The 25,539-nt window shown below is 42.0% G+C and overlaps 1 protein-coding gene across 2 annotated transcripts; it reads left to right on the forward strand.

Moving 5' to 3' along the window:
- Positions 1-13,376: 13,376 nt before the first annotated feature.
- LOC112219498 (tubulin monoglycylase TTLL3-like) lies at positions 13,377-25,207 on the forward strand. Of its 2 annotated transcripts, none has more exons than XM_024380801.2 (15): positions 13,377-13,509; positions 14,216-14,429; positions 16,151-16,264; positions 16,467-16,570; positions 16,671-16,830; positions 16,934-16,983; positions 17,080-17,208; positions 17,333-17,447; positions 17,681-17,800; positions 17,897-18,089; positions 18,192-18,340; positions 18,500-18,743; positions 18,868-19,127; positions 23,993-24,168; positions 24,468-25,207. In XM_024380801.2, exons 2-15 carry the CDS (start codon positions 14,333-14,335, stop codon positions 25,089-25,091), a joined length of 2,535 nt encoding a protein of 844 aa, XP_024236569.1. In that variant the 5' UTR covers positions 13,377-13,509; positions 14,216-14,332; the 3' UTR covers positions 25,092-25,207. The 2 variants fall into 2 exon arrangements, with proteins under 2 accessions (XP_024236569.1, XP_024236578.1); XM_024380810.2 differs by lacking the exon at positions 13,377-13,509 and adding an exon at positions 13,565-13,754.
- The last annotated feature ends 332 nt before the right edge of the window (positions 25,208-25,539 follow it).

The following is a 25,539-nucleotide window of genomic DNA, read 5'->3' on the forward strand; positions in this document are numbered from 1 at the left end:
CTTCTAACTTATTCCATTATACATGTAACTTTGATGGGCTCATGTCTCTTTATATTTATATAGCCTAGGGGCTATGTTGCCTTGTTCGTGTCAGCATACAGTAACTTTAAAAAGCAACTTCCCCTATAAAAGCAACTTCCAAGCCACGTGGCATCCATATGAATAAAAATTGACTACAAAGTGTAAAAATAATAATTTTGGTCATAAAGTCAGTCTCGTCCAAAACAGAGTTTTGTGAGACTTGTGGTCATAACTGCTGTCACGTCCTGACCTTAGTTCCTTTTTTATGTCAATATGTCAATGAGAAAACTAAAAGGTGTGCAAGATGAAATATTGTCTCATTTACATTGTGTATGTCACGTTCTTTCAAAATCGAACCCAGAAGCAGACCAGGACAAGGAGAGTAGGAAGAAGGTGAGTATTTATTTACAAGTGAATGTGAATGGGTAGATATATCCAGGTGGCGTAGCGGGCAGCGGTGGTGAGTTGATGGGAGTAAATAGGTGGATCCAATGGGGTAGCGGAATCCTCCGACGACCAGGCGGGAATGGGGTAAAAGATCCGGGTGAGTAACTGAAGACAGAACAAACGGAGGTAAGTTTAAGGCAAGCAATACGTAAAAAACAACAAAACAAATTCTATCCAACTTGAGGCTGATACTCTGGCACAACATACTGTTCATGGCTAACAATCCGGCAGGGAATGGATGTCAGGTCCGGGCTTATGAAGAGGAGAGATGATGATCAGGACCAGGTGTGCAGATAGCTGATGGGATACAGGTGCGGGTAATCAGAACTCCCAACTGGCTACATTGCCCGGCAACCAGACAGGGTGCGTTCCAGGACGCCGGAAAAAACACTCCAGGACAGAACACAGGCAAAAAACAGACTCAGGAAACAGGATTCGTGACAGTGTAATTTATTGATGGTCCCTAACTAGCTCCAAAAATAGGCTATCCAAAGTCTAAGTCAGATTGCCCACCAGTCGTCTGAAGCTAATTTCTGTTATTTTTCCCCAGTCTGATTTAGTGCCTGGTCTTGTCCACTCTGTTTTATTTTTTATGTACTTTTTTTGTATTTGACCCCCTTTTCTCAATCTTGTCTCATTTCTACAACTCCCTAATGGGCTCGGGAGAGGCGAAGGTGGAGTTATGCGTCCCCCGAAACATGACCCGCCTAACTGCGCCAGCTTAACCCGGAAGTCAGCCGCACCAATGTGTCGGAGGTAACACCGTTCAAATTGTAACCGGGGTCAGCCTGCAGGCACCCAGCCCACCACAAGGAGTCGCTAGAGCGCAATGAACCAAGTAAAGCCCCACGTAAATTAAAGTAAAGCCCCACCATCTGTAGTAACGCCTCTAGCGTATGTTCCTGAGAGTCTTATCTTTCAGTGATGGTGTCATAATATTTTTTAGCTTAAACGGTTCGAAAGAAAGAGACACATTTGTAGGAAGAAAAGAGAATCCGCTCTGTTTATTACAACTGACGTAACCCCGGTTCTATGAACCAAGCACAATTATTATTACACTTTTTTTTGTTTCTCTCACGACCCCATTTTCAATTCAAGAGACCCTACATGTGGTCATGACCCTTAGTTTGGGAAACATTGAATTAATAACATGTTGCACCTCTACCTTGCTACCTTTCAGATGGGCCAAGGAGGAGGACAGATGAGAACAGCAGGCCAGTGGAGAACTTAGTACCGCAGCAGCCAGGGGCAAATGGTAGGGAAGAGGATGATTTAGATGATCCAGGCATGCTAGTTATACAAGTAAATTTTGCTCTTCACTCACGTAGTAGCCTGGCCTACTCCTGACCAAAAGCCTGTAATTTGTCTGATCATTAATCAATTTGATTTTGTTTCACTGAATCTCTGTCTGTATATTTGGTTAATTGATCTCTGGCTGGACAAGTGGAAGTGCTAGCTCATTTATTTGTTCAATAATCAGAAACATTTAGCATGTAATAATGTACCCTAAATCAAGTGTAACCTATTATTTAGGATATGATGGAGAGAGAGAGACACCAGACAAGACATAGGCAGCAACAGAAGAATAGGATATGATGGAGAGAGACACACCAGACACAACACAGAGACAGCAACAGAAGAATAGGATATGATGGAGAGAGACACTGGAAGAACAGAACAGGCCATAACAGAAGAGGATAGACAGTAACAGACAAGGAGACAGTAACAAACAAGAAACTGAGACTGTAACAGACATGGTCATTTACGAACATTTGAACATCTTGGCCATGTTCTGTTATAATCTCCACCCGGCACAGCCGGAAGAGGACTGGCCACCCCACATAGCCTGGTTCCTCTCTAGGTTTCTTCCTAGGTTTTGGCCTTTCTAGGGAGTTTTTCCTAGCCACCGTGCTTCTACACCTGCATTGCTTGCTGTTTGGGGTTTTAGGCTGGGTTTCTGTACAGCACTTTGAGATATCAGCTGATGTACGAAGGGCTATATAAATAAATTTGATTTGATTTGAAGACACAGACAGCAACAGACAAGACAGAGAAAGTGATGTAGAAGAGGGCAGATGGAAAGAGAACAGAGGTGGGTTGAAAACACAGTAGACTGTATCACTTCAAGCTTCTCTATAGATTCTAATTTGTTTTATTAATTTGCACAAATTATAAGAGGTGAAATACAGACAGTGAAAAAGTAAAACATGTTTTACAAAGAATATGCAGGTGAGGTGAAAAGTCCTGTAAAATTACTATTAAAACAATTGACAGCAACATAGAATACTAAGAGTCAGCAACACAGAGAAAGCGATGGAGAGAGGCAGAGGATGGGTGACCAATGTTCCCTCTAAGCTGCAGGCATGCGGGTGCTCAGCCCCCCTTGGACAGCCGCACAGAAGAAAAATGATTCATCAACCTTTTCCCCTTTAGTTAACACTATCAACGTTTTGCTCTGTGGGAATTGTGATTGAATCAACATAATCTTAGTCACTTTCAATGTAAAATACCGAAACAAAACTAACTGCGCAAGATATTTTTTTGTAGGCAGAGCACATTGGAGTTGGATTCTATTGCATTGACAGGCACAACCCTGGCCCATACTTTACACTAGTGGTTCAAAAACCTTTTATAGTCCTATACCCCTTCAAACATTCAACCTCCAGCTGCATACCTCCTCTAGTACCAGGGTCAGCGTACTTTCAAATGTTGGTTTTCGCCATTATTGTAAGCATGCCACACACACACACTATACGATACATTTATAAACATAAGAATGAGTTTTTGTCACAACCCGGCTCATGGGAAGTGACAAAGAGCTCTTATAGGACCAGGGCACAAATAATAATATAATAATAATCAATCATTTTGCTCTTTATTTAACCATCTTACATATAAAACCTTGTTTGTTAATAGAAAATTGTGAATAACTCACCACAGGTTAATGAGAAGGGTGCGCTTGAAAGGATGCTCATAACTCTGCAATGTTGGATTGTATTGGAGAGAGTCTCAGTCTTAAATCATTTTCCACACACAGTCTGTGCCTGTATTTAGTTTTCATGCTAGAAAGAGCCGAGAATCCACTCTCACATAAGAGCATGGTTGCAAAGGGCATCAGTGTCTTAACAGCGCGATTCAAATTCAATTTTCACAGAAACGCTTGTTGCAATTTCGATGAGGATCTCTTGTTCAGATATCGGTAAGTGGACTGGAGGCAGGGCATGAAAGGGATAACTAATCCAGTTGTTTATGCCATCCGTTTTGGGAAAGTACCTGTGTAATTGCGCACCCAACTCACTCAGGTGCTTTGCTATATCACATTTGACATTGTCCGTAAGATTGAGTTCAAATCATGCTATGATGATGGAAAGACCTGTGTGTTATCTTTGTTAATAATGAAGGCAGAGAAGAGCTCCAAGTTCTTAATCATAGCCTCAATTTTGTCTCACACATTGAATATAGTTGCGAAGAGTCCCTGTAATCCTAGATTCAGATCATTCAGGCGAGAAAAAACATCACCCAGATAGGCCAGTCGTGTGAGAAACTCATCATCATGCAAGCGGTCAGACAAGTGAAAATGATGGTCAGTTAAGAAAACCTTAAGCTCGTCTCTCAATTTTTTCCCCCCTTGATAACCAGCGCACTTCTGTATGTTGTAAAAGCGTTACATGGTCGCTGCCCATATCATTGCATAGTGCAGAAAATACACAAGAGTTCAAGGGGCCTTACCTAAACCTCTCTGGGATATGTGGGATGGTAGCGTCCCACCTCGCCAACAGCCAGTGAAATTGCAGGGTAACAAATTCAAAACAACACAAATCCCATAATTAAAATTCCTCAAACAAACAAGTATTTTACACCATTTTAAAAGATAAACTTGCTGTAAATCTAGCCACAGTGTCCGATTTCAAAAAGGCTTTACAACGAAAGCACACCAAACGATTATGTTAGGTCAGTACCTAGTCACAGAAAAACACAGTCATTTTCCAGCCAAAGAGAGGAGTCAAAAAAAACAGAAATAGAGATAAAATGAATCACTAACCTTTGATGATCTTCATCAGATGACACTCATAGGACTTCATGTTACACAATACATGTATGTTTTGTTCGATAAAGTTCATATTTATATCCCAAAATCTCAGTTTACATTGGCGCGTTACGTTCAGTAATGTTTTGCTTCCAAAACATCCGGTGATTTTGCAGAGAGCCACATCAATTTACAGAAATACTGATGAAAATACAAGTGTTATGCATGGAACTTTAGATAAACTTCTCCTTAACCTTTTTGGGATAGGGGGCAGCATTTTCACTTTTGGTTGAATAGCATGCCCAGGATGAACTGCATATTATTAGTAGTATTGGATAGAAAACACCCTGAAGTTTCTAAAACTGTTTGAATGATGTCTGTGAGTATAACATAACTCATATGGCAGGCGAAAACCTGAGAAAAATCGAACCAGGAAGTGGGACATCTGAGGTTTGTAGTTTTTCAAAGCTTGGCCTACCGAATACACATTGAGATATGGATAAAGTTGCACTTACTATGGCTTCCACTAGATGTCAACCGTCTTTAGAAACTTGAACTTGAGGATTCTACTATAAAGGAGGGGCTCATGACACCTCTTTGAGTCAGTGGTCTAGCAGAGTGCCTTGGTCTCAGGACGCGCGCTTCTGACAGAGTTACCTCTCGTTCCAGTGCTTTTCTGAAGACAAAGGAATTCTCCAGTTAGAACATTATTGATGTTTTATGTAAAAAATATCCTAAAGATTATAATAGAATAGAATTCACTGGCTTATATGCGAAGCAGTAATTGTTTCAAAACATCTCCTGCCATGTCACCAATACGTTGTGAAACAGTGTTGTTTGATGAAGTAATTGTCTGTATAGTTTTTTGGGCCTTTTCCCACAGAATTGTCCCAGCCATATCCGCAGCAGCAGGAAGAATTAAGTCCTCCACAATAGTATGGGGCTTGCCTGTCCTAGCCACTCGGTAGCTCACCATGTAAGACGCTTCTAGACCCTTCTTATTAATGGTCTCTGTTGGTTTTATACATGTCTTACTCCTCTGAAGTCATCTTAATTCTCACTCAAAAAACTCCTGTGGCTTATTTTTCAAATTGGCATGTTTTGTTTCTAAATGTCTGTGCAAGAGTGAAGGTTTCATCGAGTTGTGACTGAGGAAAGGCATTACTCCCAATATAAGTGAACCCCAAATCAATGTAGTTCTCATCATATTGCGCAGTTTCGATTGTACAACGTCCCTGTCTGTTGTTCGGTGCTTTCCCGGGTAAGGGGGCAGTAGCTCTTTGGCTGCATCAGATTCACAACTGTCAGTGTCCATGCTAGCTGGGCTAACAACAAATGTAGAATTACTGATGTTAGCATTGGATGCGCTTGTGGAAGGAGAACAACTTGTGTCGTCGACAGGTGCAGGTGTAGTACTGCTGGTATTAGCTGTATTACCAGTAGAGCTGGTATGTGTCTCTATGGATGCAAGCCTTACTTTTTTTAACCATTTATCCATTTTTGAGCAAACAGAATGAGCAGTAGCTACGTTTAGCTACACATGGTCCGTTAGAGAGTAATGGTTAATGTGATTGGATGTTAATTATTTGACTAGGCTACCTGTATTTGACATTGTGTTTTTATTTTGCTGAACACTAGATGGTTTATTTTTATTTTTGGCAGTGAAATGAGACTACTCAGGCGAGAAAATAACCTCACCCAAATGTATAGCCCCGTTGGAAAATATAAATTGACTGTTTGAAAATGTGAAGATTATTATAATTGTTTTTAGTATATATATATATATTTTACATATATTTTTTTAATGTGAATCACATTTTTATTTGGCATACCTCCAACGGCATTGTGTATACCCAGTTTGGGAATACCTGCTCTACACAGACTATGTGCACTATAACCAATCAGAGTTGCAGTAGACCTATATGCAATAACCATTGCCAAATTCAGATCTGTGACATTCACTTTGAACTGGACTTTGTTTACAGGATGAGGGGTTGTTGGCTTGTTTTGAGATCAGAGCGAGAGCTGCATGAAGCCACCTGTGCACATTTTGTTCATATTCTTTGCTAGTTACTGAGTTGTTAGCCCAGTTATAACTAATTTCTCGTCAACAATGGAGGAGTGATTGCTTCCTACAAGAGCAAAAAATGTGTGCATTTCTAGCCATCTTTAAAAAGCGAGTCAGGTAAAGAGCTTTATTTTATTTATTGAAGTGGCAGTGTTGTATTTTGAGACGGTCGGCTTGCGTCCATAGAGGTTAGCATAATCTTTTGTAAAGTGGTTTCTTGCATCAAACAACAACATTTTCAGTCACCACCTTGTCTGAAGGACAAGTGTATAGACAGGTTTATGTCAAATCCTGCATATTTATTTCAAAAGACTCATGGAATGTAGACATACATTGAACACCACACATTGGCTGCTACTGTAGGCTGCTACTACGGTCAACAGCTCTGCACCCCCCACAGCAACTTGCCCAATTCTCCCCATTTCTCCTTCACCAAAATAGCTGATGTTCTGAAAGAGCTGCAAAATCTGGACCCCTACAAGTCACCTGGGCTAGACAATCTGGACCCTTTCTTTCTAAAATTATCCACCGCAATTGTTGCAACCCCTATTACTAGCCTGTTCAACCTCTCTTTCGTATCGTCTGAGATCCCTAAAGATTGGAAAGCTTTCGTGGTCATCACCCTCTTCAAAGGGGGAGACACTCTAGACCCAAACTGTTACAGACCTATATCTATCCTACCCTGCCTTTCTAAAGTCTTCGAAAGCCAAGCTAACAAACAGATCACCGACCATTTTGAATCCCACCGTACCTTCTCCGCTATGCAATCTGGTTTCCGAGCTGGTCATGGGCGCACCTCAGCCACGCTCAAGATCCTAAACGATATCATAACCGCCATTGATAAAAGACAATACTGTGCAGCCGTCTTCATCAACCTCAGTTCAATTCTCAGGCCGACTCTTTTCTCTGTATACATCAATGATGTCACTCTTGCTGCTGGTGATTCTCTCATCCACCTCTACGCAGACAACATCATTCTGTATACTTCTGGCCCTTCTTTGGACACTGTGTTAACAAACCTCCAGACGATGCCATACGACACTCCTTCCGTGGTCTCCAACTGCTCTTAAATGCAAGTAAAGCTAAATGCATGCTCTTCAACCGATCGCTGCCCACATCCGTCCGCCCGTCTATCATCACTACTCTTGACGGTTCTGACTTAGAATATGTGGACAACAACAAATACCTAGGTGTCTGGTTAGACAGTAAACTCTCCTACAAGACTCACATTAAGCATCTCCAATCCAAAATTAAATCTAGAATCGGCTTCCTATTTTGCAACAAAGCATCCTTCGCTCATGCTGGAAAACATACCCTCGTAAAACCGACTATCCTACCGATCCTTGACTTCGATGTAATTTACAAAATAGCCTCCAACACTCTACTTAGCAAATTGGATGTAGTCTATCACAGTGCCATTTGTCACCAAAGCCCCATATGCAGTGGGGCAAAAAAGTATTTAGTCAGCCACCAATTGTGCAAGTTCTCCCACTTAAAAAGATGAGAGAGGCCTGTAATTTTCATCATAGGTACACTTCAACTATGACAGGCAAAATGAGGAAAAAAAATCCAGAAAATCTCATTGTAGGATTTTTAATGAATTTATTTGCAAATTATTATTATTATTACCCACCCGCAGCACGCGCTCCAGCAGGTATATTTCACTGGTCATCCCCAAAGCCACCTCCTAACTTGGCCACCTTTCCTTCCAGTTGTCTGCTGCCAATGACTGGAACGAATTTCAAAAATCACTGAAGCTGGAGTCTTATATCTCCCTCACTAACTTTAAGCATCAGTTGTTAGAGCAGCTTACCGATCATTGCACCTGTACATAGCCCATCTGTAAATAGCCCACCCAACTACGTTATTATGTTTTTGCTCCTTTGCACCCCAGTATCTCTACTTGCACATTCATCTTCTGCTCATCTATCACTCCAGTGTTTAATTGCCAAATTGTAATTATTTCACCACTATGGCCTATTTATTGCCTTACATCCCTAATCTAACTACATTTGCACACACTGTGTATAGATTTTTTCTATTGTGTTATTGACTGTATGTTTGTTTATCCCATGTGTCACTCTGTGTTGTTTGTATCGCACTGCTTTGCTTTATCTTTATCTCACAGTTGTAAATGAGAACTTGTTCTCAACTGGCCTACCTGGTTAAATAATGGTGAAATAAAATTATATTTTTTAAATAAGTTATGGAACAGTTTTGATGGTAGGCAAATCTTGTAGGCCTACATTATGATCAATTAGCCACACTAGCCTACTTGGCCACTGTCACGGCTGTTGGAGGAGGACCAAGGTGCAGCGTGATGAGCGTACATTTTCTTTTATTAATCCAAATTACGACGAACATAACAATAAACACTACAAAAACAAACCGTGAAGCTCAAAGGCTATGTGCCCAAAACAAAGTCAACTTCTCACAAAGACAGGTGGGAAAAGGGCTACCTAGGTATGGTTCTCAATCAGAGACAACGATAGACAGCTGTCCCTGATTGAGAACCCTACCCTGCCAAAACATAGAAATACAAATACATAATAGAACATAGAATACCCACCCCAAATCACACCCTGACCAAACCAAATAGAGACATAAAAAGGATATCCAAGGTCAGGGCGTGACAGCCACTGTTAAAAGTGTAACTTCAAGTGAGTACAGACCCTGTGTTCACGGTAAACGCGTGCCAGACGTTGCACAGAATTCATGTGTGTGTGTGTGTGTGTGTGTATGTGTGTGTGTATGTGAGAGAGAGAGACAGACAGAGACAGAGAGAGAGCAAGAGAGAGAGAGAGAGAGAGAGAGAGAGAGAGATAGAGAGGGTGTTTGGATACTGTGGCATTCTTTAATCAGTTTGGCTCATTGGACAGGTCAGAGTCTATGTTTGAAGTTGTTGAGTGTTTTTTTTGGCAATGCTCTGTTCCAGAGTAGAGAGTGTTCCAGAGTAGAGAAACCCACAGTGGCAACTGTAATTAAGTGTTGGCAGTGTCTGCTGTGGCAGGTGGGAAGTTACCTGAAAAAATATCTCTCAATGTTCTACTCAAAGTGTACCAAATTCATGCATTGAGCTGTTGAAATTCCTTCTTTTTTTTTTGCAGGGGAGAATGCCCCCGGACCCCCTAATGGCTTTAGGCACCCAATGAGGGGAAGTGGGGGAGACCCCTACTGCCCCACATGTTTTTAACAACCCTGGTTTAAGATGAGCCAGAGTCACCTGGGCTGGATGAGAAAGAAAAACTTTGATTTGCATGTGCTGTCAAACTCAGCAGGGGTACAAAGGGAGCTCCAACTGCCATGCAAATGGATTCAAATGAGGGATGATAAAGTGTGGGTCAAAGGGTGAGGTTACAGAAAGTATGTTTATGTCTGCCATGACATATGAGTCAGAGATTCATCCACATGAAAATATTCTGAACCAGAGTACTAGTTGATATGAGAACCTGGATCTCCTCTTAGTTAGAAAGAAAGACAAGAAAACAAGTGTGTGTGTGTGTGTGTGTGTGTGTGTGTGTGTGTGTGTGTGTGTGTGTGTGTGTGTGTGTGTGTGTGTGTGTGCGTGCGCGCGTGTGTGTCAACATGTGTAATAGTGATTATTCTCTCCTGAATAAAATGTGAATTGCAGTTTACCCTAGCAGCAGCCGCACAGCTATGGGAATGATAAACTATGACATCACAATAGTAGAGGCAGTCATGGTGGGGACAATGGAGCTCTGTGAGGCAGAGAAGCGGGGGCGTGGCCTAGCTGGACAGAGGCTCCTCACACTGGAAGGACCACAGCAGCTGTCTGAACCGCTGTGTGTCTCACTGCCTTCGCCCCATTCCCTCTCTCTGTTTGCCACAAATTCTGGAACGCAGGGATGGAGGTGGAGTAGGAAGAGAGACCGAGAGAAAGAGATGGCTTGCACAGACTCAAAGACAATGGCCCAATGGACAGAGAGCCCCTCTCTCTATAGAGACACATGCAGGCACATGTTGACACACACACACACACACACAGTACATAATATATTCATCCTTTCTTCAACACCCCCACTACCCTCACACACTGTACCCACTGTTTGCTTCCTTCCCTTCCTTGCCATATAAACCTCCTTTCCTTTTTTCCCATATAAACCTCTGGAGCTGATCAGTGTTTACTCTACCCTCCATATGGAGTGCTATACTCTTCAAACACCCATAAAGGTTTACTGGCCATAACAGAGAGGAGGGAATACACTCACTACTATCTGAATTTCACAAACACATTGAGAAGAAGAAGGGATAACTGTTCTGGTGTGAGGGACGGTAAACTTATGGCCATGAAGATTCATGACATGGTACAACCACCTGTGTAGAAAAATGAGTTTGACCAGCATTTAAAGCAACTCAATAAGTGATCGTGCAAACAGTGGATGTGCATCATTAAATGTGTATGAGTTGAGATCTGAATCAACACAAAAAACGGGACAAAAGCACACAGTACAATCATAGAAATAGAATGAATAGAACGGGCTTGGAAGCTCTAACCCTGACTGATAAACTCATGGGTACACAGCAATGGCTGCCTGGTATTGTGGTGCAATAATTTCCATGGTACACACAAAGGTGCTAACTAGAACCTAAACGGGTTCTTCGGCTTTCCCATAGGAGAACCCTTTGAAGAACCCTTTTTGGTTACAGATAAAACCCTTTTGGGTTCCATGTAAAACCCTTTCCACAGAAGGTCCTACATGGAACCCAAAAGGGTTTGACTTGGAACCAAAAAGGGTTCTGGAGCTTATCCTATGGAGACAGCCTTTTTTCTAAGTGTGTATTTTGGTTGACTCAGCAAATCACAGCACAGATTGAAACCCACTGGGCACAGATATCAGTACAACGTCTAGTTTTGATTTACATTTGGTTGAGTTGTCAACTAACGGTGAAATCAACAAAAAATGTCACCATGTCATTGGATTTAGGTTAAAAGTTGTGTGAAAAAAAGACTAAATTCCCTTACGTTGATACATTTTTTCAAATCCAATCAGTTTTCCACATTGATTCAACGTCATCACATTGATTTTTTGTTGTTGCTGAAATGACGTGGAAAGAATTCTACCAATTTTTACACTCAAAATGGCTGCCAGTCTATCCATTATGCCATCATTGAATTGAATGGAAATCCCCTTCCTATTCATTCTATTTCTATGGTACAATCCACCCAGGCTTAGGGCAAAGACTAGAGTATGAACATAGGCTAAAACTGCTTCTCCAATAGAAATCCCTGTAGGTGATGTCATGGTGACGTTGGCTAGCTAAGTTCATACGTAGAAACACATTATCGGTTCTAACGGTCGTCTCTCGTGCTGAACTGCGCATGTGCAGGCCGGCAAATCAAAGGCACTCCTATACAAAGTTGTTTTTGAGGATAATCAAAACATGTCAGTTTGGCACTTTCACGAGGTTGAAGTAATAACAGGTTCAACTACTTCAGGAAATGGCTTGAATCTAGGTTGTGCCTTTAGATTTAGAGAACTAATAAAGAATTTTTAACTTCTCTCATTGACTTCTCAAACCCCAAACCCAGGCCTGGTCTGTTTGGTCTGTTTCGCAAGCATTCCCGGAAGTGTCGTGCCTCTAGGTTTGCACCTCTAGGTTTAGAAACTCTGTGCTTATGGCCTCCAATATCTATTCAGGCTCTCATTCACCTACAACATCAAATGGTTTTGTGATGAAAAGCCATCTAATTCAATGAATAGGATTCAATGACTCCATCTGTTTTTAAAGCTTACATGATGGTCGTTAGCATTCTGCATCTTCTTACAGAACACAGGACTACCCAGATAGCAGATTTACAAGCTTTACATGATGGTGGTTAGGTAATAGAGGCCATAAGGCTAGATTTGAGTTTCTCTACCCTCCTGGTCTCTAGGTAGGCTACCAGTTGCCTCATGTACAAGTAGATACAGTAGGTCTACTGCCAATGCTGTATTTTAAATAGTTAGTATTATGCACTATCTCATGTTATGGTAAAAATCTAAATACTACTTCACCAGCTGCATTATGGGAGTTAGGCCCTGACATGTCCCTGGATCCATAGGATGAGAACCATGACCTTGCACAGTCATGTGACATATCCCACAGGGAGCAATTGGCCGTGGGAGTGGGATTCTCCTGATTAAATAAATATCCGTTAAACATAGTTGAGATATGGATAGATATCAATGCATGGTGTACAAAAAAACAGAAATGAAACATGTTTGTAGTGCTTGTTTCTTTGAACCAGATTCTATTCCGTTGCGCTTTTTTTTCATATACGGGCATTGACCGCCACCTAGTGGTCATAAGCATACATCAAAATCTGACACTTTTTTCTACAGTTTAAAATATTGCAACATTGTAACAAGCGATTTTTTGTTCACTATAGACAATCCAACAACCTTTCAAGAGCAGAATGCTACGCATCAGAAATATCAGTTCTTACTTTCTAGATTTCCATAGATTAATTAACCACTCGTGATGAGACAAGCAGGGTCGTGCAGTAAATTTAATTTAATTATGTATTGAGGTAATTTCATCTGAATGAAATATCCAAAATACACTGCATGCATTTTGCTTTGAGCAAATCGTTTGCCTATGTAACCTAGCCTTCCCACTGCCTTAGCGTGGGCCATGGCTAGAAGGGCTACAGTTTATGTCAAATTGACGTCTACAGTTGCATTTTTGTTCATTTTAGCTAACCCTAATAATTTTCCTCAACTTAATTCTCCTAGCCTGCAGCGTAAATTCTCTTAACCTGCATCTAAAAGTCAATTCTGGTCAATTCTGACATAAAATGTATCCCTTCTAGTCAAAACTCTTCACATTTCGGTCCTATTCACCGTTGGTATGGAGACACTAAACAGGCAGCAGAGAGAAATGGCAATGTGAAGATTGCGCAGGTGCGAACCTGCAAACTGGAGAACGAACCACATCCGATGAGGTGAGTGAAGTAGACCTATACCCTAGAAATCGCTGTATGACAAATAGTCCCCCCACCGCATAAGCAGAGAACTTGCGAGGAATTGCGAAATGTATTCCTGGGAAAATGTTACGCGCAGTCGTGCAATCACTTTGATCATTGTGGCGTCACAGTCAGTGCAGTCGATGCAGGTGTATTTAGAAGCGTGGGTGTCTTGTAAACGAACAGCAAAATCACGAATACGGAAGTGTTGGTATGAGAAAGAGGTAGTCTATTTTTGTGTTTGCCTGGTCAATGGCAATGTTATTTTTTGTCATTGAGGATTTTTGGTCAGTCCCTTAGCTAAAGTATCCTCCTGTTGTGTTGTTCTGTGAATGTCACAGATATCCTATAGCTAAGCTATTTAGAACGAGGCCAGTGCTCCACTGTCTGAAGAAGGTAGCAAGTTAGGTGTAACACTGCCCTGTCCAGGGTGTAAGAAACGTGACAGGTGTAGCCAAGCTATCTCTGCTCAGCAATTTGATCCACTTTATAGTTCACTGCATCTAATAACAACCCACAGCACTAACAGGACACACACAGTGCATGCTACAATAAACGGTCTAGCATTAGATAAACGGTGAATGCAAACATTTGCACAGATATGACATGTGCTTGTAATCATGCATTGGATATTATAGTTCTCCTTAATTGAAACCTCACAATAACTTGTGAATTATTTTTACAGTTACTATGGTGAACTGATCAAGCCAAACAGCAACAACTTAAAAGAAGAGCACAGCTAGAGACATGATATAGGGAGTAGAGATCAGGGGTCCCTTGGCCAGTGAAGGCCAGTGTCTCTATGGAGGCCCCCAAGCCCCCAAAGTGTGTCCAGCCGGGGCAGAGTGAGGAGGGAGATCGGGGAGCTGATGGAAGCCCAACACCGTGCATTGACAGTGGTGAGGGAAGCCAGCTGTAATCATCTGTCAACCAAAGACAAGGAACGAATGTATATACACTACCGTTCAAAAGTTTGGGGTCACTTAGAAATGTCCTTGTTTTTTAAAGAAAAGCACATTTGTCCATTTAAAATAACATAACATTGATCAGAAGTACAGTGTAGACATTGTAATGTTGTATATGACCAGTGTAGCTGGAAATGGCAGATTAAAAAAAAAAAAAAAATAAATTTAAAAAGTAAATTAAAGGAATATCTACATACGCGTACAGAGGCCCATTATCAGCAACCATCACTCCTGTGTTCCAATGGCACGTTGTGTTAGCTAATCCAAGTTTATAATTTTAAAAGGCTAATAGATCATTAGAAAACCCTTTTGCAATTATGTTAGCACAGATGAAAACTGTTTTTCTGATTAAAGAAGCAATAAAACTGGCCTTTAGAATGGTTGCGTGTCTGGAGCATCAGCATTTGTAGGTTCAATTACAGGCTCAAAATGGCATTTTCTTTGCAACTCTGCCTGGAAGGCCAGCATCCCGGAATCACCTCTTCACTGTTGATGTTGAGACTGGTGTTTTGGTGGTACTATTTAATGAAGCTGCCAGTTGAGGACCTGTGAGGCGTCTGTTTCTCAAACTAGACACTCTGATGTACTTGTCCTCTTGCTCAGTTGTGCACCGGGGCCTCCCACTCCTCTTTCTATTCTGGTTAGTGTCAGTTTGCGTTGTTCTGTGAAACGAGTAGTACACAGCGTTGTACGAGATCTTCAGTTTCTTGGCAATTTCTCACATGGAATAGCCTTAATTTCTCAGAACAAGAATAGACTGACGAGTTTCAGAAGGAGGCTATTTGTTTCTGGCCATTTTGAGCCTGTAATTGAACCCACAAATGCTGATGCTCCAGATACTCAACTAGTCTAAAGAAGGCCAGTTTTATTGCTTATTTAACCAGAAATCAGTTTTCAGCTGTGCTAAACATAATTGCAAAAGTGTTTTCTAATGATCAATTAGCCTTTTAAAATGATAAACTTGGATCAGCTAACATAACATGCCATTGGAACACAGTAGTGATGGTCGCTGATAATGGGCCTCTGTACGCCTATGTAGATATTCCAGAAAAAACAAGCGGTTTACAGCTACAATAGTCATTTACAACATTAGCAATGTCTACACTGTATTTCTGATCAATTTGATGTTATTTTAATGGACAAAAAAATTGCTTTTCTTTCAAAAACAAGGACATTTTTAAGTGACCCCAAACTTTTGAACGGTAAGGAACGAATGTATGTATGTATGTATGTATGAAGAGTGTTGAATAAGTCATGAGGTCCCACTCTAAAATGTTAGATTATCAAATGTTTGAATACAGAGGCCAGGCATTAAAATGCAGTGTGTTTGCTCTTTCGATGCTGGGCTGAAGAAGTCAAGGTATAGGCTTCAATTACACTCCCAAGAGTTTGTGAACTTCATGGCATATTTATCTGCATTAGGCTTACATGGGGATGTAATGATGTTCTTATGTTTTTCCCCTTAAAAGCGTCTAGTTTGTCATGTTACTTACTTGTTAGTAGATTCTGCTAACTGTTCAACGTCATTGTCACAGCAACGTGTATTGGTGGGACTGAATACAGAACATTGCTCACCTTTGCTAGAACACTGTATTACTATATGTACCCCAAACCCCATGTAGATGGATGTAGTTGTTTTCGCTCCTCATATTCAGAACCTCTAGGAGAGAGAGACCCCACTAAAGACCAGCAGAGCAAAGCCCTGTGCCAACAACACACTCAAATGTTCCTGAACCTCACCACAGAGAAGGGCCTACAGCAAATACCATGTAAGCCTACACACAAAACCTTCAGACACTTAACACTGACTAACCAGTCATACTAAACATGGACTTGGCTTTGGTACCACTTATAACAGTACCATCAACTAACAGTAGATGAGAATACAGTTTGACTTGAATGCGTAGCTTATAAAGTGGTTATTACCACCGCTGTATCTGAGCTGTGTGTTTATGTATGTGTGTATATCAGCACCACCAGGTGAGGGAAGAGTGAGGTGCAGCTTGCTCAACCTGCCCATCATCAACCCAGAGAGACTGCGGACAGCAAAAGTACTGGTCGACAAAGCTGTAAAGGTAAGAATCTAAAATAGGACAACCCTCTATATATGTTATACTTAAGGTCATGTAGATACTATTTTATATATCTCTCTCTCTGTGTGTCTTTTTCTCTCAGATGCGTATGGTGTTCTCCATACAGGGTCCATACCCTGTGGTTCGGGCTGCCCTGAAGGCGAGGGGTTGGGTAGAGCGCCGCCTGCCTCGGCCAAACCAGCACTGGAGCCGATGCCGTGGAGATGATGGGAATGATGCTGATGACAGTGATGATGACAATGGTGAGACAGGAAGGCCACTGCAAATCTTGTAGTAATTGATTCTAACTATCATTGACCATTAACCTAAATCCTAGATTGTAATCTCCCTCTATGCTCTGCTTAGACAGCCCAGACGACCGAGAGGAAGACCCAGATGACATGTATGACCTAATGGTAATAGAACGGAAGTGTGTGTGTGTGTGTGTGTGTGTGTGTGGTGGTGGGGGGGGCACAGTTTTTATGTCTTTCCCCTGCCCATCTATCTTACAGTCTCGCATGGTGAGGAACGAAACGTCATATTTCTATTGGACGACGCGTAGAGAGACAGTGGACAACCGCTCATTGCGAAAGGAACAGATGACCAATCACTATGCCAAAGCAGGCACCTTCACCACCAAGGTTTGATGGTTTTCACATGGGAGACCCTGAAATGAACGAACTCTACCTTTTCACAGTCTTTGATCATTTTTATACTCACCACAGGCTATGCCTGTCTTCTCTCCATCTCTCATTTCTGTCTCAGGTTGGGTTGTGTGTGAACCTGAGGAACCTGCGTTGGTTTGATGCTGCAGACCTTGACTCCTTCTTCCCACGCTGCTATAGGCTGGGGGCAGAGGATGAGAAACATGCCTTTATCGGTCAGAATCCTCACCGGTCTCTTTCCGCACAACGCGTTCTGATCTGCCTATTTCCCCCCCTCTCTATCGGAATGCCTCACTTCTATAGTCTTAGGGGGATTTACAGTACTGCCTCTCCTTCCCTTTCATTTTCCATACTTTTAGGTGTGGGGGGGCAACCTTCCTCTGGCAACCTCTATCCGACTTGCTTTATTTCTCCCTCTCTGTCTCTCTGTCTCTGTCTCTCTCTATAGAGGACTACAGGAGGACAGCATGCACCAGCCTTATACAGTGTGTTGTGGAGAGGATTCGGGGTGAGCGAGGTGAGGGAGAGGGAGGTGGCACAGCTGGATCAACTCAGCAATCATGTCAAAGTAAGGTATTCCTCATAAAAAGAGGCATACCCTCTCAATCCCCCCGATTTAGTTCAAACAGAGCTACAGGCTTCATTGTCTTGTCCAATCCCTTAGGTCAGAAAAAAGCATGCAAGCGTCGAGCCATGTCATTGGTGGCCTCCAGAATGATTGACAGTGCACTAAAAGTTTGCCAGGACTTCCTGGACAGCTTGGAACACAATGACATAGACATTGCCTTGGAAACACCACCATCCCTAACAGAACAAGAGTGGCTGGAGTTCATCCACAATTACTACCTGGTTGTCCAGTGAGTACTCCATATAGTATGATCATTATGTGTCTCTGTCATGTCAGTACACGCATCTTTTTGTCAGTGTATCTCAGTGGCACTTTTCACTCTCTCTCTCAGTGATGGTGTAGAGATAGAGGAGACTTTTCACTATTTGAACAGCTGTCAGGCTATGTTGCGGAAGCTTCGTGATGTCAATCCACAGCTAGACACAGACGGCATCCACAACATCTGGATAGTCAAACCTGGGGCCAAGTCCCGGGGCAGAGGTGAGTTCCAAGAGGGGAAGAAGAGACAAGTGTAGTAGTACTTTATTTAACTCTATCCTCATGCTGTATTTACCTATAATATTGATTTAATGCTGCTTATAGTGTAGTCCTACACTAACTTTGTTTTTGTGTCTCTTCCATGTCCCTCCACCTGTGCAGGCATCATGTGTGCCAAGCGGCTGGATGACATCCTGAGGCTGGTGGACAGTGACCCAGCCCTGATCAAGGACAGTAAGTGGGTGGTGCAGAAGTACCTGGAGCGCCCCCTGCTGGTCCACGGTACCAAGTTCGACCTCCGCCAGTGGTTCCTGGTGACTGACTGGAACCCTCTCACTGTCTGGTTTTATAAGAAGTGCTACCTACGCTTCTCCACCCAGCCATACTCAGTTGAGACACTGGACAGGTAAGGGGGACATTTTTACCTTGTTGTTATTGGCATTTTACCATGTTGATTCCACATTTCACCTTGTTGCTAATTTCCTATGGTCTTATCTCTCTTGTTCCCCTCTATATCCCCCTTCTTCCAGTTCTATCCACCTGTGTAACAACTCCATACAGAAGCACTTTCAGCCCTCCCAGCAGCGTCACCCAGAGGTGCCTGAGGACAACATGTGGTCATGTGACCAGTTCCGGGCCTTCCTGTCTGGACAGGGCCGAGCAGCACAGTGGTGGTCTGTGGTGGTCCCAGGGATGAAGAAGGCTGTGGTCCACGCCCTGCAGACTGCCCAAGACCTGGTGGAGTCACGCCGAGGGAGCTTTGAACTCTACGGAGCCGACTTCATGCTAGGTGTGAATGATGTCAGTTGCATCAGTATTTGTTGTTAATGGCAGTGAAGTTCAAGTTTTATTGTCACATCCACAAGTACAGTGAAATGCTTAACTTGCAAACTCTACCCAAAAGTGCAGAAATCAATGAATATCAAAATAGTATAACTTATTTAAAAAATACAAAATAAAAATACTATATATATATATATATATATATATATATACGGTGCCTTCGGAAAGTATTCATACCCATTGACTTATTCCACATTTTGTTGTGTTACAGCCTGAATTCTAAATGGATTAAATATTTTTTTTAAATCTCACCCATCTACTCATAATATCCCATAATGGCAGTGACAACATGTTCTTCAAAATGTTAGCAAATTTATTGAAAATTAAATACAAAAAAATATCTAATTTACATAAGTATTCACACCCCTGAGTCAATACTTTATAGAAGAACCTTACAGCTGCGAGTCTCTCTGGGTAAGTCTCTAAGAGCATTCCACACATTGTGCAACATTTCCCCATTATTATTTTAAGAATTCTTTAAGCTCTGGCAAAATGGTTGTTGATCATTATTAAACAACCATTTTCAGGTCTTGTCGTAGATTTAAGTCAAAACTGTAACTTGACCACTCAGGAACATTCACGGTCTTCTAGGTAAGCAACTCCAGTGTAGATTTGTCCTTGTGTTTTAGATAATTGTCCTGCTGAAAGGTTAATTAATTTCCCAGTGTCTGGTGGAAAGCAGACTGAACCTGGTTTTCAGACCTCTAAAATGGATGAAAGTTTTTTTTCCCCCTCAAACTTCACACAATTCCCCATAATGACAAAGCAAAAATGGGTTTTTAGACATTTTTGCTCATTTATTTAAAATAAAAACTGATTTACATACACCTGAGCCAAATACATTTAAACTCAGTTTTTCACAATTCCTGACATTTAATCCTATTCAAAATTCCCTGTTTTAGGTCAGTTAGGATCACCACTTTATTTTAAGAATGTGAAATGTCAGAATAATAGTAGAGTGATTTATTTCAGCTGTTATTTCTTTCATCACATTCTCAGTGGATTAGAAGTATACATACACTCAATTAGTATTTGGTAGCATTGCCTTTAAATAGTTGAACTTAGGTCAAACGTTTCGGGTAGCCTTCCACAAGCTTCTCACATTAAGTTGGGTGAATTTTGGCCCATTCCTTCTGACAGCTGGTGTAACTGAGTCAGGTTTGTAGGCCTCCTTGCTCGCACACAATTTTTCAGTTCTGCCCACACATTTTCTATAGGATTGAGGTCAGGGCTTTGTGTTGGCCACTCCAATACCTTGACTTTGTTGTCCTTAAGCCATTTTTCCACAAATGTGGAAGTGTGCTTGGGGTCATTGTCCATTTGGAAGACCCATTTCTGACCAAGCTTTAACTGATGTCTCATCAGACCAGAGGACATTTCCCCAAAAAGTACGATCTTTGTCCCCATGTGCAGTTTCAAACCGTAGTCTGACTTTTTTATGGCGGTGTTGGAGCAGTGACTTCTTCCTTGCTGAGCGGCCTTTCAGGTTATGTCGATATAGGACTCGTTTTACTGTGGATATAGATACTTTTGTACCGGTTTCCTCCAGTATCTTCACAGGGTCTTTTGCTGTTGTTCTGATTGATTTGCACTTTTCTCAGCAAAGTGCGTTCATCTCTAGGAGACAGAATGCGTCTCCTTCCTGAGCGGTATGACGGCTGCGTGGTCCCGTGGTGTTTATACTTGCATACTATCGTTTGTGCAGATGAACGTGGTACCTTCAAGCAAGGAGGCACAGAGTTTGAAGGTAGGCCTTGAAATACATCCACAGGTACACCTCCAAAACTACTCAAAGTAGACTATAGTTTTTAACAGGACATGTGTGGAGTGGTCAAAAAATGAGTTAATGACTCCAACCTAAGTGTTTGTAAACTTCCGACTTCAACTGTAAGTATTCAGACAGTTTACTCAGTACTTAGTTGAAGCACCTTTGTCAGCGATTACAGCCTGAAATGTTCTTGGGTATGACACTACAAGCTTGACAAACCTGTATTTGGGGAGTTTATTCCATTCTTCTCGGCAGATCCTCTCAAGCTCTGTCAGGTTGGATGGGGAACATTGCTGCACAGCTATTTTCAGCTCTCCGGAGATTTCGAATTGGGTTCAAGTCCGGGCTCTGGCTGGCCCACTCAAGGACATCCAGAGACTTTTCCCGAAGCCACTCCTGTGTTGTCCCCAGTCTGAGGTCCTGAGCGCTCCGGAGCAGGTTTTCATCAAGGATCTCTCTGTACTTTGCTCCGTTCATCTTTCTCTCAATCCTGACTTGTCTCCCAGTCCCTGCCGCTGAAAAACATCCCCACAGTATGATGCTGCCACCTCCATGCTTCACCGATGGGATGGTGCCAGGTTTCCTCCAGACGTGACGCTTGGCATTCATGCCAAAGAGTTCAATCTTGGTTTCATCAGACCAGAGAATCTTGTTTCTCATGGTCAGAGTCCTTTGGGTGCCTTCTGGCCAGCTCCAAGCAGGCTGTCATGTGCTTTTTACTGAGGAGTGGCATCCGTCTGGAAACTCCCCCATAAAGGCCTGACTGGTGGAGTGCTTCCGCAGATATGTGCCTCGACACAATCATGTCTCAAAGCTCTACGGACAATTCCTTCAACCTCATGGCTTGATTTTGCTCTGACATGCACTGCCAACTGTGGGACCTTATATAGACAGGTGTGTGCCTTTCCAAATAATGTCCATTCAATTGAATTTACCACAGATGGACTCCAATCAAGTTGTAGAAACATCTCAAGGATGATCAATGGAAACAGCAAAAATGTCAAAAAACCTATAATGCTGTAATGTAACAAATTGTGGAAAAAGTCAAGGAGTCTGAATACTTTCCGAATGCACTGTACCACTTTGAATTCAGGACAAAAAGTGAATTGCCTTGCCAATTATTTTTGCAGGATTACTTTAGTGTCTTGTTGCAAACAGGATTCATGTTTCTCTTCACTCTGGTTACTCCACAATAGTAACCTAATTGACAATGTTGTTGGTCCATTCTCAGTTTTCTCCTATCACAGTCATTAAACTCTAACTGTTTTCAAGTCACCATTGGCCTCATGGTGATATCCCTGAGCGATGTCCTTCCTCTCCGGCAACTGAGTTAGGAAGGACGCCTGTATCTTTGTAGTGACTGGGTGTGTTGAAACACCATACAACGTGTGCAACGTGTGCAATTTATAACTTCACCATGCTCATTCACCATGTTCAATGTCTGATTGTTGTTTTTTGTTTTTTTACCCATCTAACAATAGGTGCCCTTCTTTGTGAGGCATTGGAAAAACAAACTAAAACACAAACAAAGGGGTTGAATACTTATTGGCTGAAGTTATTTCAGCTTTTCAATTTTAATGAATTTGTTTGAAAAAATGAAAAAAAAAATCATTCCAATTTGACATTATGGGGTATTGTGTAAGCCAGTGACAAAAAAAATCACTATTTAATCCATTTTAAATTCAGGCTGTAACACAATAAAATGGGTGTGAATACTTTCCAATGGTAAAGAAAACAAAGATAAGAGAGGAAGCTAAATACAGGGTCAGTGCCAATACCACATTTACAATGTACAGGGATACTTGAGTATTTGAGGTAGATATGTATGTCTTAAGACATTTCAGCTTTTAATTTTTAATTGAGTCATAAATATTCAGCCTCTTTTTGTTATGGCAAGCCTAAATAAGTTCAGTACAAATTTGCTTAACAAGTCACATAAGTTGCATGTATTCACTCTGTGTGCAATAATGGTGTTTAACATTTGATTGTTGAATGACTACCTCATCTCTGTAGCCCACACATACAATTATCTGTAAGGTCCCTCTGTCAAGCAGTGAATTTCAAACAGATTCAAACACAAAGACCAGAGAGGTTTTCCAATGCTTCGCAAAGAAGAACACCTATTGGTAGATGGGTAAAATAAAAAGATCCCTTTTAAGCATAGAGAAGTTTTTAATTCCACTTTGGATGGTGTATCAGTACACCCAGTCACTACAAAGATACAAGCGTCTTTCCTAACTCAGTTGCCGGAGAGGATGGACACCGTTCAGGGATTTCACCATGAGGCCAATGGTGACTTTAAAACAGTTACAGAGTTGGATCAACAACATTGTAGTTACTCCACATTACTAAACTAATTGACAGAGTGAAAAGAAGGAAGCCTGAACAGAATAACAAATATTCTAAAACATGCATCCTGTTTGCAACAAGTCACTAAAGTAATACTGCAACAAATGTGGCAATGCAAAGTGTTATCTTTGGGGCAAGTCCAATACAACACGTTACTGAGTACCACTCTCCATATTTTCAAGCATAGTGGTGGCGGCATCATGTTATGGTTATGCTTGTAACTGTTAATGATTGGGGAATTTTTCAGAATAAAAAATGAATGGGATGGTGATGGGCACTGGCAAAATCCTAGAGGAAAACCAAGTTCAGTCTGCTTTCCACCAGACACTGGGAGATGAATTCATCTTTCAGCAGGACAATAACTTAAAGCACAAATCTACACAGGAGTTGCTTACAAAGAAGACAATGAATGTTCCTGAGTGGCTGAGTTAATCTGCTTAAATCTTTATTCATAAAAATATATATATTTTTACAAAAACTGATTTTTCTTCCACTTTGTCATTAGAGTATTTTTGTTGTTGACAAAAAAAAAAGACAAATCAATTTTAATCCCACTTTGTAACAATAAAATGTGAAGAAATCCAAGGGGTCTGAATACTTTTGCAAGGCACTGTACATGTAAACAGGAGTAATAGTGACCAGTAGCAGGATAAATAGGTAGATACTAATATGGTGGGACATCTTCTGTTCCAAAGGTCGTGACCTGAGGCCATGGCTGATAGAGATCAATGCCAGCCCCACCATGGCCCCCTCTACAGCAGTGACAACACGCCTGTGTGCAGCCGTGCAGGAGGACACTCTACGTGTGGTCCTGGACCGTCGGTTGGACCGAGGGGCACACACTGGGGGCTTTCAGCTTATATACAAACAGGTGAGGTGTGTTTGTGTATGCCTTTAAGTTAGGAAAGGGAAGTTTAATGTACCCCTGAATTTTTATTTTATTTTTATTTCACCTTTATTTAACCAGGTAGGCTAGTTGAGAACAAGTTCTCATTTGCAACTGCGACCTGGCCAAGATAAAGCATAGCAGTGTGAACAGACAACACAGAGTTACACATGGAGTAAACAATTAACAAGTCAATAACACAGTAGGGGGAAAAAAGGGAGTCTATATACATTGTGAATGAATAAGAGGTTGTACAGATGTCATCTCTCTGTCTCTGTCTATAGGCAGCAGTGGAGGTGCCTCAGTATGTAGGGGTCAACCTGCTTGTTGAGGGCTCCCAGATCAGACGGCCCCGCCCTCCTCCTCAAAAAGCCTCCAAACCCTCTAAGGGTCGTACCAACCAACCAGCGCCCAGACGCCCTCCTCAAAGCCAGGAGTACGAGGCTGTGGCAGAGAAACCCAAGCTGGCCCCCTCTAAGAAGGGTCTGAAGTCTGAGGTACGACACCTTACCTTCTCTGGCTTCAGAGTCCAGACCCCACTTTCTACTGAGAGGCCCCTGGCCGGGGAGCCCTGGAGGCTGCAGCGTCTGGGCCTGGTTGACTCCCTCCAGCTGCCCCCCAGGGCCCAGTCCCGCTCTATGGACTGCTGGCGGAGACCCCAGGTTATTGTGCCCTGGTCAGGGCGAGCACGCCCCTTTGCTACCCCTGATATCTACAAAGGCCCTGTCCTTCCCTTGGAGGTCATCAGCCTTCAAGACCCAGACAGGGAGCCCAGTGCCCTGCTTGTGCCCACTCCTCTGGTCCAACATGCTGAGTTCAGGTTCCAGAAGTTTTTCAGGCAACAGAACCTCCATCGTAGGGTGATCAGGACCACATGTGTAGGGAGAGGAACTCACAAGAGCTCGTGACATGGATCGGTTATTGAATCATTCACTGACTGCTGCCTGATTTTGAAAGCTGTCTTTTTGCACTCAGCCATTGTAGGCCTACCTCATCATAATAAAGTCAGTATTGTATCCACTTAGATTTTCAGTCTTGGTATGTTTTTCCCTTTATACTGATTTATTTAGATAACTGTGTGCTGTAGTCTTTTTGTCCAACTTGGCAACCTGGTCTCAGAGCATTTTGTATTAGTCTGTACCGAAATCTGAGATGGTTATCATATTGTATGCATAATATATCTCAGATTATTACCAATCCCAAAAGGTATGACTACAAACAGCCAGAAAAGGCTACTCTCCTCGATGTTATCCTCACAAATAATCCTGATGGGTATCAGTCTGGTGTTTTCTGTAATGACCTTATTGATCACTGTTTTACAGCCTGTGTACATAATGGCTGCTCATTTAAACGACC

The sequence above is a fragment of the Oncorhynchus tshawytscha genome, linkage group LG02 (genome assembly GCF_018296145.1).
Source record: "Oncorhynchus tshawytscha isolate Ot180627B linkage group LG02, Otsh_v2.0, whole genome shotgun sequence".
NCBI classification, from domain to species: domain Eukaryota; kingdom Metazoa; phylum Chordata; class Actinopteri; order Salmoniformes; family Salmonidae; genus Oncorhynchus; species Oncorhynchus tshawytscha.

Bases quoted from the DNA above. Each gene is read 5' to 3' on its own strand.
- LOC112219498 (XM_024380801.2), top strand. From the start codon at position 14,333: ATGGAGGCCCCCAAGCCCCCAAAGTGTGTCCAGCCGGGGCAGAGTGAG. The intron at 16,831-16,933 runs GTGAGACAGGAA...TGCTCTGCTTAG, and splicing joins TGACAGTGATGATGACAATG to ACAGCCCAGACGACCGAGAG. The intron at 24,169-24,467 runs GTGAGGTGTGTT...CTCTGTCTATAG, and splicing joins TTCAGCTTATATACAAACAG to GCAGCAGTGGAGGTGCCTCA.